This window comes from Carettochelys insculpta, chromosome 4 (assembly GCF_033958435.1).
Source record: "Carettochelys insculpta isolate YL-2023 chromosome 4, ASM3395843v1, whole genome shotgun sequence".
NCBI lineage: Eukaryota > Metazoa > Chordata > Testudines > Carettochelyidae > Carettochelys > Carettochelys insculpta.
Window position 1 is genome coordinate 121288599 of NC_134140.1, and position 18060 is coordinate 121306658.

The 18060-nt window shown below is 46.5% G+C and overlaps 2 protein-coding genes across 23 annotated transcripts in view; one reads left to right on the top strand and one right to left on the bottom strand.

Annotated features, from left to right (window-relative positions):
- FAM13A (family with sequence similarity 13 member A) overlaps positions 1 to 15309 on the top strand; it is a 197712-nt gene extending 182403 nt beyond the window's left edge. For all 16 annotated transcript variants that reach the window (XM_074993622.1, XM_074993616.1, XM_074993621.1 and 13 more), the window contains one exon: positions 802 to 15309. In XM_074993622.1, the coding sequence (XP_074849723.1) occupies positions 802 to 928 (127 nt within the window). In that variant the 3' untranslated portion in view covers positions 929 to 15309. The remainder of the gene's footprint in view (positions 1 to 801) is intronic.
- Positions 15075 to 18060, bottom strand: part of HERC3 (HECT and RLD domain containing E3 ubiquitin protein ligase 3) — a 104074-nt gene continuing 101088 nt past the window's right edge. For 6 of the 7 annotated variants that reach the window (XM_074993609.1, XM_074993607.1, XM_074993608.1 and 3 more), the window contains one exon: positions 15075 to 16645. In XM_074993609.1, coding sequence (XP_074849710.1) covers positions 16437 to 16645 — 209 coding nt within the window. In that variant the 3' untranslated portion in view covers positions 15075 to 16436. The remainder of the gene's footprint in view (positions 16646 to 18060) is intronic. The other variant, XM_074993611.1, reaches the window with a different exon arrangement.

Consider the following 18060-nt stretch of genomic DNA (forward strand, 5'->3'; position numbering starts at 1 on the left):
CAGTGATGGGCGACCACAAATTGGGAGGGGGCTGCATGAGTGGTCCCCTTCACCTCAGTGCAGAGACCTGTCTGTCCATTTCCACCCAGCCACCCACCTCTTGTGCACTGGGGCACCAGAGCCCTGCACTTAGCCTGCTCCTCCCTCTCCCTCCCATCACTTTCAGAGCTGATTCCTGGCATTCCAGCTCTTGGGAGAGCAGGATGGGGGGAGGAGCAAGGATGGAGCATGAATCAGGCAAAAGGTCTGGGAGGGTTGAGGGAGGGTCTCTATTGCCCCAGTGTGCAAGAGGCATGTGGGGTAAGGGGTCAGCCAGGGCATCAGTGGACTGACAGTCTGCCCACCACTGACGAAGCCTCAGAAGGGACTTCGGTGCTTTAGAACCATTTTTGCCCTAAAACAGCAGTGGATCCAAGATGAGAACCTGTGGGTTCCAAGCCCCCTCTGATTGCTCAGAGCAATAGATCACACAAACCATACGAGAGAATCTAGAGCCAGCTCATAGACTAACTCCTAGGAATGTGGTTCTTCGGGACAGCGTCACACAGTAAACTCTCGCATATCCAGCATTCCATCATCCAGAACTCTCAAATAACCGGCATTTTAACCATAACTACATCTTAGTTACATTTTCCATATGGACAGGGAAGTGAAAGTAAAGACAAATACAGTATAAGTTTACAGCTTACAGTACTACTGTTGCTGGTAAGTCAAGTACTCTGCATGCGTTTGTGTTTTGTTTCTTAATAATACCTTGCAAGGAAAAAAAAAACCCTGACGTCTCCTTCTTCTTTCTGTTAGAAACGTCCAGAAAGAAGATCGCACTCCCATGACTGAAGAGTACAATGAATACAAGCAGATTAAGGCCAAGCTGAGGCTACTGGAGGTCCTGATCAGTAAAAGAGATATAAGTTCCAAGATTATGTAATGGAGGTGATTGGCTGCACAGAGAGGCTATGAAGAAATGAGACCACCAAACAAATGCATGAAGGATGCAGCACAAGCCCAGCATCAAGGGGCTTAGCAGCTCCCAAGAACTGAAAGGGCATTTCTAGAGGTGGGGGAGGGGGAGGAATGGTGGCGTAGCTCATTCTCTGCACTTGCTGGTATCCATTGTCTCACCAGGCCAGTCACTAGACTGGAGTTGCCAGGAAGATAGAGGCAATGCTAGGCTCAGACTGTACCGTAAAGGTCCTTTAGCTTTGATTTGCTTACCAGTTTCATGTTTAGATGGTCAAAGTCGGATTACGTTTTTCCAGAGAATCCTAGTGAGTGAGAGGCTGACTGGTAGGAAGAGCGTCGTGCTCTTTTCCATCCCAGCATCCCGTCTGTCAGAATGTGATGCACCGTTCCCACTGTTGGGAAGCACTGAGGCTGTTCTCTTTCGGCTACAGTGAGGCTGAGCTCATGCTCTCAGATGAACTACGGGTTTGGTGTTTTGGAATTTGGCCTTTTCCATTTCCATTTCCACGTTGCGTGCTGGAGAATGGCTGTTAATCGGAGCCCTGCCGGCTGTGTTGGCTTTTGGTGTGACTTTTTTCCCTGTGTTTTGTTTCTTACCCAGGTGTCCTCTGGCTGTCATTTATGCTTGGGTAGATGGTAGCTGCCTCTGACCGGAAAAGCACTATCAAAGGAAGTTCAGAAATAGGGTTAGTGGCTGGTAGCTGGTATTTTGAATTGTTGACACTAGGGCTGTGATTGGGCATTAGGTTTTGATGTAAGCACTCAGAATCCAATAGGATTTTATTAGCTGAGATGTTATATTGAAGTGTATGAACTGTTTCACCCCTGTGGCTCCCCTGTTCAGGTATTTGGCAAACTGATTGAATATCTGCCCATAGCAACACAGATGTTCCCCTGATCTTTCACAGTCTGACATTGACCTGAAGTAGTGAGCTGGACAGTCGATACTCATATAATGCACGGCCCCTAAGCTTTGTTCTTTTGTGCACCGAAATGGTCAGACCAAATGGATTGCAGAGCTAGGTATGAATTGCAGTGATGGGGATACAGAACACCATGAACTTATGGTCTCTTCTTCCTGATCGTAATTGTCGAGATAAACAGATGCAAGTAGAGAGGCTGCTTCAGGAAATCAAAAGCTTTGAAACAGATGCTGCCCTTGGAAGTGTGAGTCGACGTTCCGAAGTTGGAACTTAACACAAATCAACAGGAACAATTTTTAGAAAGGAAAATGTGAATTAATTCTTGGCAGATATTGTAGATGCTTGCATTAGACGCTTGCCATTCCCAAGGGAAATGCTCCAAAAAGCATAAGGGTCTCATTTCTGTTGTGCTGCACCTTCAGGCTCCATTGTTTTCTTGCATCACCCTCCAACTTGGATGTGCATCTTCACGCAGCCCCGGGAGAGGTCCTGGTTGTAACTAGGGCAAGAATTCTGACTTCCTGGGCGGGGTTCATCCCTGTTGCATATTGGTGGAACAAGGCAGCATTGTCTCCCCCTGCATGCTGTCCCCACCATTGAGCTAGTGTAGAGGAATGGGGTAGTCGATATCAAGGGCAGGGATTGTGTTTTGCCCTTGTGTAGGTCAGACAGAAGTGGGAGCCTGCCTGTACAGAGAGGTCAGTCTGGAGACTACACCATTCTTTCATACAGTGACTGTCTGGCTCCAAGATACTTGGCAGTTCGTGTTCCTCAAGTGTGTTTTTCCCCACGTTCAGCTGATCCATGCCACAATAGGTGCGGAACATTTCTGGGAGTCTTCGAACCTTCTGTTTCTTGTAAACTTGGTTAAATGGAACTCGCTCTCTCTCTTCCCCAGCCAGGAACGCTGGCAATGTTACCGAATCGTCAGGCACAGGGTTCCCTTTAATTTTTTATCTCCATGTGTGAAATGGCTTTTTATATGCACCAATATGGAGATGTTATCACATAACAAACGTCATTCCACACTTGGACTGTGTGCAGTGGGGGTGGGGCCGAGGCTTGAGGTGCAGGAAGGGGTTCAGGGTTGGTGCGGAAGAATGGGGTACAGGAGGCTAAGGGCTCCATCTGAAGGTACAGGCTCTGGGGTGGGGCTGCAGATGAGGGGTTTGGGGTGCAAGAGGGGACTCAGTCCTGGGGCAGAGGGTTGGGGTGCAGGCTCAGGATGGGGCTGAGGATGAAAGATTTTGGGTGCCGGCTTCTTCGAGGGGGGAGAGGACACCCTCTGCCTAGCCTGTTTTCACTGCAGCAGCTTGAGGCCATTTGCAAAGTGAATCTCCATGGCTATGGCAGCACCAGGCATGGCCAGGACAGGAGCGCCTGGCCTCCCAGCTGGAGAAGGGGCACCTGTCCCTGGCTGAGGCAGGTTTGTGCTGGCCGCAGCTGGCTGGGGTGCCTCTCCCCTAGAGCTTAATATGAAGGGCTCAAGCTCCGTAGGAAGCTGCATGGCTGCACAACTTAGAGGGAACTTTGGGGCTTAGGCATCAGACAGTACCAATGAAAAGTAGCACCTTAAAGATAAATCAGAGCCTTTTACTATCAACACATTCACGGCATTTAGTGGGATCACAGAAGGCAAAATTATTCTCTCCACCCAGAAGCAATAACAGAAGCAGGAGTAGGTTTGCGGAGGTGGCCTGGAGTTTGAGGGCTCAACTTTGAGGTGTTGAGCACCAACAGCTTGCGTTGCCCTGGGACTTGTAGGCACTCACGAGCTCTGAGAACCATGCCCCAGGGGTGTCTGTACCTGGGCACATAAAAGTAGAGGCTGCATTTGAAAACGCAGACTGATCGGCTGTCTGCAGTTCTTTCCCTCCGGAACATTTTGTCGTATTTCCTAAACATCTATCTAAATTACAGTGGTTGTAATTACCTAGTCATCAGTATCCAGTAGCCTTCGTGCAGAACTGAGGTCACAAAAATACGTTTTGTTGTGAAAAGCCTGTTTTAATTGTGTACTGAACTGCTGTTTGTTGCCTCTGACCATTCTTGACCAACAATATGTAGCAAAATATTTTGTTTTTAAACTTATAAGGTTGCTGTAGGATTTTCTGACTGTCTCACGACTGCTGTTTACATGGCATATTGGTATTTCAAATATCTCTATATAAATTGCAAGGCTGATGATGCACTTTAGAGAGATTTATATTTTTAAAGTTTGAAAGCTAATAACAAAGCCAAGAGTGTGCTCTTAATCTCCGTTTCTGGCTCTCGGCTGTTAAACAGCTGTTCCTTAAATGGAAACATATCATGAATATCCACCATTCATCTTAATTCTGTGAAATTGCAAATCTCCAGCAAACTGACTGAAAATAAGTTTAATAGGACGTACTTCAATTTGCAAAATAGCAAGTTACTGATTAACCCCTGCCCCCTTCAAGAAGAGTCATGCAACAATCAAATAGTTATTTTTAAAAGTTCCCTTTCCTTTAATGGTTCTCTTGTAGGCCCTTGAGTCCATAGCCCAGTTTGCATCGTTGTTTATGTGAGAACAGGGTTGAATATGTGTGAAGTCGTGTACAAGTATCTACTTCAAGGAAAAAGAGTAAGCCATTAGCATAAGATAAAATATGCTCTGTGGCCTAGAATGATATGGACATACATCCTTCTGTTTGTTTTTTCCCCATGAATGTTACCAAAATAAGTGACTGAAGCTTATTTAAATATGATGATGAGAGAGAATGAGTATAAATATAACGGTGAGACTAAAAGGATTTAAAGATGGCAAATGCCTGTAATTTTCACAGGTAGCATCTATTTTTAGTCTGTTTACTTAGAAGTAAACAGTTAATAGATGTTTGTTAAATAGAGTGTAATTAAAGCATCTTATCTCTTAACCACTCTGCCTAAGGTTTAGATTTTATTACGTATATGTGCAAAAATTCCTAAGTGCAGTCAAGTAATGGTCAAAGCCTTGTGCCTGAGTGTGAGAAGCAGAGGTAAGGGACAGCTCAGCAGGGCTTGCCGTTAAGAGAATGCTTGTGAGTTTGTGATTCAAACACACTGGAAGCAGAACAGAAGCTTGCTTGCTGTCCAGTAACACAGATAAGTTGCAGAGAGTAAATGCCTGCTTGTGTTCGGCTCTCATGTCTAGGTTGTACGGGAAGTAGCTGATTAGGAGTCGGAGAGAGAGGGGTTTGCTGCCTTGATGTAATGTTGTTGAGAGATGCTGTTTGTTAAATGTGCACAGGCTCCTGGTGCAGCAGGTCGTACACAGGTGTTTGTAGCATAGGTTTTGGCACGCACCAGGCTGGCCAATGCTTTACAGGCATTAAGGCAAAGTTGTACTATAGACAGAGTCCCATTTTCCATGCTCCAGGAAGCTCCATGAAAGGACCCACCGTGATTTCTGGGCTGCTTACCAATGGGGGTGGGGGAAATTTGGGTGTTGGCCGGTGACCACAAGGAAGTGGTGTTTGTGCGCCCTTTACTTCAGTCTGTGGAGGAAAGTGACTTTGCAATTGGTGCCATATTTCAGCAGTTATTTTTAGCTCTGCCTTTGTGCTGGTTTGTGGAATCACTCACTGCATGTGGGTAACAGCTGCTCCCTGTTTGCAGAAGCTGATGGCATGAATAAGATCTCTGTTCTGTGTATATCAGAAAGGAAGAAGTGATTTGCTTCGGTGGGCACGTATAAAATATGTCCAGTTTTGAGAGGTGACTGCGGGCTCTAGAGCTTTTCTCTACTGGGATCCCTTGTTAGAACTGGCATTCTTCTGCAGAATGAAAAGGCACCTTTAAAGTGCGTTGACAGAATGCCCACTTTCTACCAAAATCCTGCCAGTGCAGCTAAAGGCGAAATGGTGACTGGTTCCTCAGGGCGTCATTGGGTTACTGAAATGCCTGTGCTTCGCAGGGACCTGATCCTGGTAACACTCGAGCCCACGGCAACTGGCTGTGGGCTTGCCCAGGAGCAGGCTCTGAGCAAAGGCCAGGAACACTTTCATCTTCTGTTTTCAGTTGGGAAAGGGAACAGAACATGGTGTGATATGTGCCACTTCTCTAATGCTCACCCTTGCCTGTGTGACGAGCTACACATGAGCCTGACGGACTGCCTCTGAGCAGCTTCAGCTCAGCTTTCACTTCCAGAAAGTGGTTTCTTTTTCTGGATTGCCTGTAATGTCTCTGTGGCCTCTAACAAGCAGGGGAAAGGGGGTTTATAATGGGCAGTGTGATGTCATTCAGAATCCTTCCTGTTGCAGGGAGGGGATGGGAGGAAACATTTCTGTATATTTTATGCTAACACTGTCAGCAAGTCTCTATGTTGGTAGGCAAGTGGGGAGATACTCTGAGAAACTCACCCTAAATGCACAAATAGGACTCAAATTGCCCTAAGGGAGGTGGGCACCATCTGCCACTGGTGATCCTCAGACTCTCCTCAGGCACAACTGCCAATTCCATCCTTTTATCCATGACTGCATGATGGAGTTCTCGGATCCAGGACTTAAAAGGGACATGACACAGCGACCAAAAAATAGGCCCTTCAGAACCTAAAACTGGGTAACTTCGTAAAAAAAAAAAAAAAAAAGTTCACTTTGGCCAGTTTCCATCACAATGTGGTTCACCTCTGCATGCCAAGCCTGGCACCTGTGTGCTAATACATGCAAACTGAATGAGGTCTGACCACTTTGTAAGGTTCCTGCAGAGTTAGAAGATTTGTGGCCATTTCACTCATTCTCAATCCCTAATGCATGAGAGGTGGGGAAATTGCTCACCTCCCCTTGACTTAATAATCAGCATGGTTAAATTTATTTTTAACTAGATGAAGTGAAATCCTGACCCCATTAAAATTTAACGGGAGTTTGCCCTTGACCACAACAGGACCATCAGAACTGAGCTGTCAGAGTACCTTTAAACTTCTCTTTTAGAAAGCAAGGAGGAAAAGTAACTAGCTCTGTATGTGTGGGATGTGTGCGCAGCCTTATTAGTAATTCTTTCAGATGTTGCAAATTGTGTTTGAAGGGCAAGTTAGAGCGACTGGAATGCAGTATCATTAGAATGACTTGACCTCTTTGCTCTTTTGCCCTATTGCCATATTCTTCCAATAGGAGGGTGAAGAGGAGCTGCATTCTTCTAGATTTCTGCCCAGGGAAACCATAATTTGCAGTAAACAATGCCTCTCTGGTTTTGGACAGGAGATTGGTGTGTCCTCCGTGGGTAACCTCCATTAGTTTTATCCCTGAAGGAGCCATATGCTGTGCTAGCCTGGCACTTTGAGGTGGTGGTGAAGTATTTTGTCCTTGGCTGAAAGAATAGTAAAAGTGTGTACATCTCCAGGATGGTCATGATGGCATTCACAGTGTCAGTCTCTGTCCACCTTGTATATTGTCTGTTTCTGTATGGCACAGGGCATTTAATGCTTGCTGCAACTTGTACGTTCAAAGTGATCTGTGTGCCTCTCTGTGAATTTCTGCATGCATTGGTAAACCATCTTTTGTTATATGGATATACTAAGGGGGCATATATTCACACAAATGGCAGTGCGTGTCTGTGTGTATAATTTGATCTTGGAGTTCAGAAGCCAGATGCATGGCTGGAGAAATCACTTTTGCAGACTTCATTCTCTGTATGGAAGCAACTCCATAATTGACTCGTGCAAATGACACTATATTTAATAAGCAATGAAATCTTAGCTGGGGTGGGCCCAGTTCTATGTTTACATGATTTATGTAAGCAAAATCAATTTGAATCTAGTGTCTCTTTTTTAATGTAAACGGGTTGACAGATGTGATGTGTACATTTTTGTACATGATTGTATTTTGTATAAAAAAAAAAAAGGAAATAAAACTATTTTGGCGGCAGGTTTGTAGCAGCCCTCGCCATCTGCATGAATGGATAACAAAAGGGATTGCTGCAACAGTCAAACCTCGTTAGGGATCTAGCTGGTGGAGATGAAGGGTGAGAAGAGCTGCACTCAACACCAGGGATAGACTGCCGTCCAATGCTGCTCTGAGGTGGGGGCCTTGCTGCATTAAGTCCTGAGCTAGGAGTGCTTGGCAACAGCCCTGCTAGTGACTATTTGGGACACATCACCAGGGCGGAAAGAAATGTCATGTGCATCCTGCATTGGATATTGGCTGGTTTGGTAAAATAAATGTGGGAGGAGTAAGGTTAGGAGCTTTAGGCTGTCTCACTTGCAGCAGGGATGACTAACCAGGGCTGAGTTAAAGTTACGTTAGGTCCCACTCTTCTTCCCTCCAGACTGATAGAAAGTTTGGTTCTAGTCATACGGGAAAAACTCCCTTCAGCACATGTAAGAAAACAAGTTGGTAAAATGTAACAACTTTGTCAATCAGTGTATAAATGTGAGTACACGTGGCTAAAAACCCGAACACAATTCAACATTTCATTGAGCTCGATGAGCCTGAGACCCAGCAGCTGATTGTGCTGTTCCCTCTCTGCTTATGAAATTTTGTGCACCCCTGGACTAAGCAATATCCAAAGAGAAGGATGTGCTCATGAGAGGTGGGGAAATCACCACCTGCCCCTGAATTTGATAATGAAATGTTCACCAGGTTCCCTGCCCCCCTCCTTCAGCCTACCCCCTTCCCTTCTCCGCCCCACTGGACAAGCTACCAGGCCTTAGAGCGCTCTCTCCTTTCGTGCAGAGTATCCGGGGAGCTTCCTTAAGAGCAGTCTGCTGTAGAGAGAGGGGTGCTACTTGAGGGTGCAGAAAGAAAATCTGTCAGAGGCAGGTCACTGGCAAAGGCATCCATGCATCCAAGTGAGTCACTTCAAAGCTTTGAGTTTCTGCAAACTTGAAGCCACCTGTAAAGGGGACTAGCAGGTATGAAGTTCTGCTATGGGTACGGTGCAAGTGCCCTGTGAATTGCACTACAGACTCCATCCGTGTGTGGCTCTTTAGGATGGGGATTGTGCTCATGGAGCTGGTGCACTTGTTTAAAGTATCTGTGATCCTTGCATTACCCTAATGGGTTCCTTTAATCTTGGAACACTAAAGTACTGACTCCCTGCCAAATGCACATGGCCACCTCATTCCCTTAGTGGAGGAGTTCACTGCTGAAAAGCTTTGAGTTTTACTTTGGGGGCTGGAAAGCACTAGCTGCTTTGAACAGTGCAGGATTGGAGCATGGCTGGGAAAAAGAGGTCCCTCCTCCACATCCAGTGTGATAGTGCTCTCCTGAATCGACCCAAACTCCTTCTCTCCAAGCATCTTGTTTCCCTTTGAAAGGCTTTCCACTAAGCACGTCTCACTCAGGCAGAACTCTTTGGAAGCGTAGGAGCCTAATTTAGAGCCCAACCCTGAGACAGGCAGAGTCCTCTTGAACACACACGCTCTGGCCCGTGGAATGTAACTTTTTGTGCTGGCTGCAGACTGTGCTAATGAAGTAGCCACTCAGAAGCCACATGTAGTACTTCGTAAGAACTACTATGAGTGTTTGCAACCTGAGGAGGTTAAAGGAGGAGCACTGGGGAGGGCTCTGCTTGTTATGGAGCTTTATTGGCAAGCAAGGATAATGAGGTGGGAGAGAGAGAATATCTGGATGTGCTGGAGCCATGGAAACACAGAAACTTGCAGGTTCCTGGGCTGTGATTCTGGCCTCCTTCACCAGCACTCATTTACATAAAGAATGGCCACATTGTGTCATACAAAAGGGCCATCTGGCCCAGTATCAACAGGGGTCAATGCCAGGTCCCTCAGAGGGCATGAACAGAACAGGTACATCCAGTGATCCATCCCTGGTCACCCACTCCCAGCTTCTGGCTGATAACTGTTCATGGGTCTGTCCTCCATGAATGTATCTAGATCTCCTTTGAGTATTTGCCTTCACACTTTTGTGTGGTTTAACGTGCTGCTTATTAATTTTATTTGGTGACACCTAGCTCTTGTATTTATGAGTAAATAACGCTTTATTTACTTCTGATCCATCATGATTTTAGATACCTCTACCATATTCACCCTTAGTCATCTCTTCTAAAATGAAAAATCCCAGTCTAATCTCTTAAACCTTTTCCAATTCCAGTATTTTTTAGATGGGGGCAAACCCATCTGCATGCAGTACTCAAGATGTGGGCATACCAAGGAGTTGTAGAGAGGCAATATAATTTTCTGTCTTAATAATATCTGTCCCTTTCCTAATGCACACTGAGTGGGTGTTTTCAGAAAACTATCCACAACACCTCCACGAGCTCTTTTTCGAGTGGTAATAACTAATCTCGAGTCCCACCATCTTACAGTTGGAATTATGTTTTTTTTTACTGTGCATTGGAGTGGGGGGGGGAATAGCTCAGTGGTTTGAGCATTGGCCTGCTCAACCCAGGCTTGTGAGTTCAATCCTTGAGACCATTTAGGGATTGGGGCATATAGATGCCAGGGATGGTGCTTGGCCCTGCCACAAGGGCAGTGGACTGGCCTGAACAAGATGACCTCCCAAGGTCCCTTCCAGTTCTACGAGATGTGTATCTCCTATTATAATAGTTATTTTGCATTGATCAGCACTACCTAAGAGGAGAGAGAGAGAGAGCTGTAGAAATACATGGTTGTGAGTGCTCCAGCTGCAAGGTATCTTTCATGTAAGTGAAGTGGGAAAATCTCTGCTGAGCTCGCATGTGCCAGGCTCAGAGCTGAACGCCATGGGGCTGTGACACTGGGGCAAACAATCTTGGCTTCACTTTCATCCCAAGAAACAAGATGCAGCAGGATCCCTTGACTGGGAGCTTGACACAGATGCACTTTGCTCTTCTGCCTGTGGGGATGTCCGGTGCAGAGGGATGCTGGTGTAAGTTGCCGCTTTGAAGTAGCCAGAGCTCGATCTTCTTTCCATGCAAAGGGCTAGACAGGGAAAGGGAGTGTGACCTCCTTAGCCTCAGGGCACAGGGGTACAGCTTAGGTGTGTGAGGCTGGACAGCAAAAAAGCAAAGTCAGGCTCCCCTTGTATACAAATTGTCCCTGCCACCACCCATGTGTCCCTAAGGTTGCTGCTGGTGCTGGGTACTTTTGAAACTGACCATGTGAACCCACAGTCAGGCCTGAACCCCTCTCCCTGTACATGGTTAAGGCTTTATCTAAACTGGCAACGGAGTGACAAAGCTGTTTCCATTTACAGGTGCTTAATGCCCTCTGTGCTCATGCACATACTGAAGCAGCGTGTGAACAGGTTTTTTTGTCTGCAACAATGCTGAAAAACAGCAGTTGTGGTGCCTGGTGTTGAGCTACAGGGCTGTGTCAACGCAGCTCTGTTCCTAAAAGCTGTGCGCTGTAGACACGCCCTAAGAACTGCTGTGATTGCCTTCAGGAGGGGGGTTCAACCAGGGGAATTCTTTTCTTGCACTGTTTCACAGACTGAAGACATTCAGCTGCAGGGGCACCTGGTTTAGTATAGCCAGAAACTTTTGCATGCAGCTCCCCTGGGATTCGCAGTGCTGAAATTGCCTTTGGAAAGGGTCAAACCCACATGTGACAGGCATTCTCTGCCAAGGTTGTCACACTCCTATTCCCAGGGGCTTGATAGTACATTGGAACAGCCACCCAGCATCTGCATCAGGGCAGAAGGGTTTCAGAGCCACCTCTGTCAAAATCACGAAATTAAACTTTCTTCAGTGCTGCTTCCAGGCTGAAGGCGTCAGGGTCAGGCTCTGCATTGCACCCTGGAAACAGGTGAGAGGGCTTCAGTCATTTCTTCACAGCTAGACAGAGCCATGCTCTCCCCTCTGGTCTGGGGCGGGGGTAAGCCAGGAGCAGGTCTGGGAGAAGTCTGGGTGTGTGACTCCTAAGGCGACAGCAGGCACTGGGGGGCAGCAATGGTGGCTGGAGTGCCAGGCTCCTTTGAAATGTCCTGGACATGCTGCTCTGCACAGCTCAGGACCCAAGGGGCAAACCCAAGGCTGTGCTCCTGGTGGTACTCAGGGCTGACTGCTGTCATCCCCTACCCAGGCTGGGGCATCTCTTTCCCCTACACACACTTTGCCCCTGGGCCCTCAGTGGCTATCAGCCCCACAGGACAAGTTACCAGGCCTTAGAACACACTCCCTTCACACAAGCTGCCTGTCAGCAGAACTCTTGCAGCAGCTTCTCTCTCAGGAGCACAGGAACTGTCAGAGTAGATCAGACCAGTGACCATCTCCAACAGCAACTGCCATCACAGGCTTTAGAGGAAGACACTGCTGTAGGCAGCAATGGACTAACCTCTTTCCCGGACCACCCCCCTCACCCCATCAGATTGTGCTGATGCTCCCATGGAGGCTCCAGTTACTGATCTACCTGGCTTTTCTGCCTCCCCCCCTGAGCTCCTGGGTGGCAATATGCTCTCCAGATTCATTGTACTGCTTCTTGGCAGGGTTTCATTTGCTGCCTTTTGAAGCCATTCACTCTGGCATTGTTCATGTACCAGGAGGTAGGTAGAACAGAAGTGTCCAATCTCCCTTCCCTTCTGCAGCTCTCTCTCTCTTTTCCAGCAAGCCCAAAGAGCAGGCCCTTAGAAATAATCTCAGCACTGAACTTGACCGTTGCCTGGGGAGGAGCCTATTTGCCACCTATTCCTATTGTCCAAAGGGGGCAAGCCAGCCTTGGAAGTTGAGCACTGACCCACTTTTGAGGACCTGGGTCTGAGACAGTAACAGTCTGTGACCTGAGGTTCCTATGGTGAGCCTCAAAGAGCCAGTTTTAAAGAAGAACAGATTCTCCCCACACTATTGGTTAGTGACCAGCCAGTGATGGCTAGGGCTCAGGCGCACAGTCAAAGTTAGTGGAAGAATCACACAGCCCTCTTCATTGCATTCCAGTTCGCTGGCTCCTACCACACAAGTAAAGAGTGAGTTCTCACTATATAAAATGTTCTTCTGAAGCCCAGAAGGCCAGCCAGGTTGCCAGATCAGTACTAATTTGGCTCATATCCAAAATACCCTGCTGCCAGCCGTTCCTTCAGTGTTTAAAACTAAAGCTTTAATAGACCACAAGAAAAGCAGTGTTTGAGTGCTTTCCTATGAAAGGCTTCAGAGTCCACAGAGCAGCTTCTTAGCAATGCTGGTGACTTTGCTGGTTTGAGTCTCCCTGAAAGCCCTTTAACGCTTGGATGGCTCAGTCTGTCCTTTGTTCAGGGTGCAGAAATGTTTATCCCAGGGTAAGAAGTAGGAATGAGGATGAACTGGAGAAGATGCATCTGCTTTTTTATAGCACCTGTGCCAGCCAGGGCCTGCACTTCCTGTATCCCAAATGCAAACTTACAAAAGCTGAGCACGGACAAGCAGATTCCCTGGTCTGCTCACTGTTGCAATCACTTAAGGGGTTCACTATATAGCTGATAGCCTTTGCCAAGCCATCCAGCAGCCATAAAAAAGTACTGATGCCAATCTGAGGGTCAGAGGGATTTACAGCCCAGGTTTGAGGCACATCTAGTACATACTCATGCCCTCAATGCACAGGTATAAACAAAACTGGCCACTCAGAACTTTTCCACAGGAAAAAGGCAATTCCACACAGCACATTTTTATGAGGTGTACTGTAATTTTTTTTAAGATTGACACACCAGTATTCTAAATGGGCTCCCCTATTCCATATATGCCACTTGAGTTCAGCAGCTGATACAGCTGCAAGGTGGGCCAGTGCCTTTTGGACACACTGCAACTATGCTTCATCCTTTGCCAATTAAGGGGGTGTTTTGCCATATTAAAAATAGGTCCCCTAGAGAAATCAGAGCTAAACCACTTCAAGAAACAAAATGGAGGCCGAACTGGTCCCCCTCAGGTGCCCCACTGCATAGCAAAGGAAAATATTTATCCCAGGCTCCAGCAGCAAAAGACACAATGAAATGATTGCTCTGTAACTACACCAGGCAACTAGCTTTGCTCAATGGAGAAATCTTCAGTGAAGGTAAACGCAAAAAGGAAGCTTACGAGATGCAGAAACTCAGACCGATGATGAGGGAAGAGTCTAGAAACATTGCTCCAGGCTGCAGCCATGTGATGAAGGCCAAAGCGCAATTGGAGTTGTAGCTAGCAAGGGATACGAAGGATAACGAGAAGGGTTTCTACAGGTATGGTAGCAACATGGAGATGGTCGTGGAAGGTGTGGGACCCTTACAGAACAGCAAAGGTAACCTCATGACAACCTGTGTGACAAAAGCTGAAGTACTCAATGCTTTGTTTGCAGCAAGGATAGCTCCCAGACTGCTGCACTGGGCAGCACAGTACAGGGACGTGAGCAGCTCTCTGTGGAGAAAACAGGTTAAGGACAATTTCTAGAAAAGCTAGACCTGCACAAGTCCACAGGGCTGGATCTAATGGCCAAGGGTGTGTAGTGAATTGGCTGCTGTGACCTGAAGAGCCACTGACCACTAGTTTTGAAAATGCTTGGCACTCACATCACCTCTCAGCTCTGTGTTCCAGGAAAACAAGGGGTCCCCAAGTAGTCTCTATTTGACCTAAAGCCAGTATAAAAACCAATGACCAGGCAGGGGAAGATACAGGTGCACCCTTCCAGACAAGGGTGGTAGAAGTAAGGCAATACACTTAGCCTCAATTTGCAGCAAAGTTGGGCTAGAAAGCCATCTCCCTTAGCATACAGCATGAAGAACAGAGATTCCACAGCAAGGATTGCACTGAACTATGAGGCAGGAAAGCACTGCCTCATGGGAAGACTCTGATCCTGATGCTAGTGAACCAATACCTACCTACACCCAGATCAGACCAACTTTAATAATAAAGTCTCTATTGGTATCCCATGTACTAGACTAAACTTTTGTACTCTGATTTAAGTTAGCTTTAATATTAGAACTGCTTTGTTTGGCTCCCCTGCTGTGGTTACTAGTTTTATGGTTAAGCTGGTTGCTTTTCTCTCTTTCTCCTGCCTCCCTCGGAGGTGGTGTTTTAGCTTTTCCACTCACCTACAACAACAATCTTTGTACCTAGGCTAAAGAGCCCTGCAGCACTTGAGACTCCGGGGGAGGGTGGTGTTGCTCATCATAGGGGCTACTAGCAGAACAGTATCACTTGCTGTGGCAGAAGAGGCAGACGAAAGAGAACTATAACACCATCAATGCTTCCGCTGCAGCGAGCAGATTTGACTGCCGTTGCGAAGGCATACTTTCAGACCACCCTTCTCAATGCTGAAAGCCCTCGCAGTGTATTTCCATCCCTTCCACGTCTTCAGACAAAGAGCAGCTGCAAAGCAGTGAATTACACATCAAATTTATTGCATAATACTGAACTATGTACACATGCACATAGAAAATAAACATTTGCTAGAGCTGTATCGATTGTTGTCTTTAATGCTGTCTCATGAGGAGGATGGCAGGCTAGCAATGTAATAATCAGTATTTAAAAAACATGCCCATGACCTTTTGTTAGGGCAGTGCAAAGTTGATACTACAAATCAAACATGGGACATAATTGTCGTTTCTATAAATCTGTCCATTCTCCAACATCTACGGGTTTAAAATTAAGAGTTACACGGATTCTCGGAAAAGGAGAGCTTGCTCACCATTTTAACTGATTCTGGAGTGGGGAAAGAAGAGGGCTCATTCATTTGTGGAAACTGGATGGCTAATGCATCTGCTTACCTATCCAAAAGCATTCATGTATATTTTAAATATGACCAGCAAAAGAGCTTCTTGATGATGATTGCCTTCAAGTCCTGCAATTTAATGGAGACACACCTGTCAAGTAGAAATGTTGCACTGTAAAACTAAAACCACCGGATTCCAAACACCCACAAGCCTTCAAAAGCGGATTCACATTATCCTGTGGATTTGATTCTAATTTTCTTTGAAGTTGACATCTCACATTTTATCAGGATCACTTGCCTTTGAGGAGAGAAACCAGAACTAATATAAATCCACTGCAGACTTACATATTGTGCTTCTCTATTGGTAAAAGGTACATTTAGAAATCCAATTTCTACCTTTTGTTCTGCCTCACAACTAAAAACTAGTGACCTTGCCCCCAAGAGAAGCCTCTAACAAGGCTAAGCAGCAAAAGACAACCCAAATTTGAGCCCCCTCCCCCTCCAACAAAAGACTCCATAATCTAGTGCAAACAAAGTAAAAGGGGGGGTTGGAGACAAATGCCACATTGTGACCCAACCCTGTATCCAACTGTCCTGCAGCAGGGAGGCGGGTAATGGGGAAGAAATGTAGCAATTCTATGCAAGCTTAAACTGAGAAAGGGGTGCAGAGGGAGGAGGACAGGCATGAAGAAAGTCACCGTTTGACCCCAGCCAGAAATGCAAGGAGCAGAAAAGATCAAAATATTTAAGAGAATTAAAAGAAAAGGCACAGGGGAGGGGCAGAGAAAAATGCAAGCAACTGCTAGGAGATAAAACTAGAACCAAAAAAGAGAAGGTTGAATGGATTTTGCTGGCTGTGGATTTGAGATTTCAGTGCACGTTCTTGCTAAAATCCCAGACAGCACTGACAGCATCATGCTGGGCCTCTGGGTCCTTTGTTTCTAGTACTTTTATAAAACCTCCTCCTCCTTTACTTTACAAAGAGAAATGCAGTTCCACGTGTTGTATCCAATGTTGGCTCTTCGCCATCAGGCCAAGCTGAAGCCCTCATAATGGTCAATTGCTTGAGTAAGCCGCATGCTCAGGGTCTCCTTGCTGCGGTACTTCGGCAGGTCCAGGAGGTTGTAGCAGGTGTGAGCAACAGGCAGGTATTCCTCCCCACTTGATGTGGATTGGATGATGATGCGCAAGCTGGACATGCCATAGATAGGGATGCGGTCACTGCCAGTCAGGAACACTGAAAGCAGAAAGGGACAGGAGACTTAGAAAAGTACCCACACAAGAGGGCAAACCCTACTGCCCACTAAGGCCCCCAGCAAGACATAAAGGGCCCTGAAGAGGCACAAACAGCTCTCCAGCCCATGTGACCGCCATGCCTCAACCCTAATGCCTGAATGACCGAGACACCACAGACTGCCAGAGCTCAGGGTTGTGCCAATTAGCTGAATACACTGGCTAACCCTATTTAGTACCTTTTACAGGTACAATTCCAATAATACCACCCATGGTACAGATCACAACAGAAACTGAAAGCTGAGCTAGGGATTCCTGAGAGTGATGTCCTCCAGGAAACTCTTCTAGCATTGATTATGGGACATCTTTGGCTTATAAAGCGAGGAGAAACTAATCCTGATACAAGAGAAATAATAGCAGGCACTTGACAGCTGTCACTGAATCCATCCCAGCGCCTCGAGCAGCACCACCATGGGATCAGTTAATAAATCAGTTCCCTGAATTATGGGCTATCCATAAACAAGACTATGGAAAAAATAAAAAGTACATGTTTGCCCTCACAAAGGTCAACCATTTATCTGGACCTGAATTCCTCAAGAATTTGCTCTCTCTCTCACATTATGTCAGGAGACATGCCCAAAGCTCTGCTTCCTCTTTTAGAAACTGAACTAGTATTGCTGTATGTTGATACATACATTAGCTGCTACTGAGGAAAAACGTAAAAAGTACTAAGTTGGTTATTTAAAAATGGCAAGTGAGACAAGATAAATATTAATTCTTCTTCGAGTGTCCCCGTGGGTGCTCCACGATAGGTGTCGGGCTCGCCCAGCGCCGCAGATCGGAAATCTTCCAGCAGTTTCTCCTGGATCGCGCATGCGCCGGTGCGCACCGCCACTCTGCATGCCCCCGGCCGCGTGCGCGATCCGGTCCCCGCCAGTTCCTTCTCAACCGCCATCGGCTGCAGACGGAATCTACTCAGGCTAAGGCCAGAGTCAGATTAAATAGTGGGTTTTTTCTACATGTCATTTGTTGTTTTTGGTTATTAAACAAAAAAAAAAAAAAAAAAAAAAAAAGAAAGCAAAGACAAAGAGAATATCAGCGCAAAAAAAAAAAGAAAAAGAAAAAGAAAAAGAGAGGAGGGGAGAAGAGAAGAGTGGACGTGAAGGCCATTTAGGCCGCCCGCTGCCCCGCAGGCCGGTGATCACTATTTGGGGTGGAAAGGCACGGATTAAGTGCTAAGTACCCTATTAACAGTAAAGGACTCACCGCAATGGCCTCTTCAGGTTTTAAAAAGTGTGAGAGTCATGCTGTGAAGCTATGCCAGCCTCCGTGGGGCATAGTGAATGCATCCGATGCCTGGGGGAATCACAGGCTACCCAGAAGTGTTCTCACTGTGCTAAGCTCACAGCCAGGGCCAGG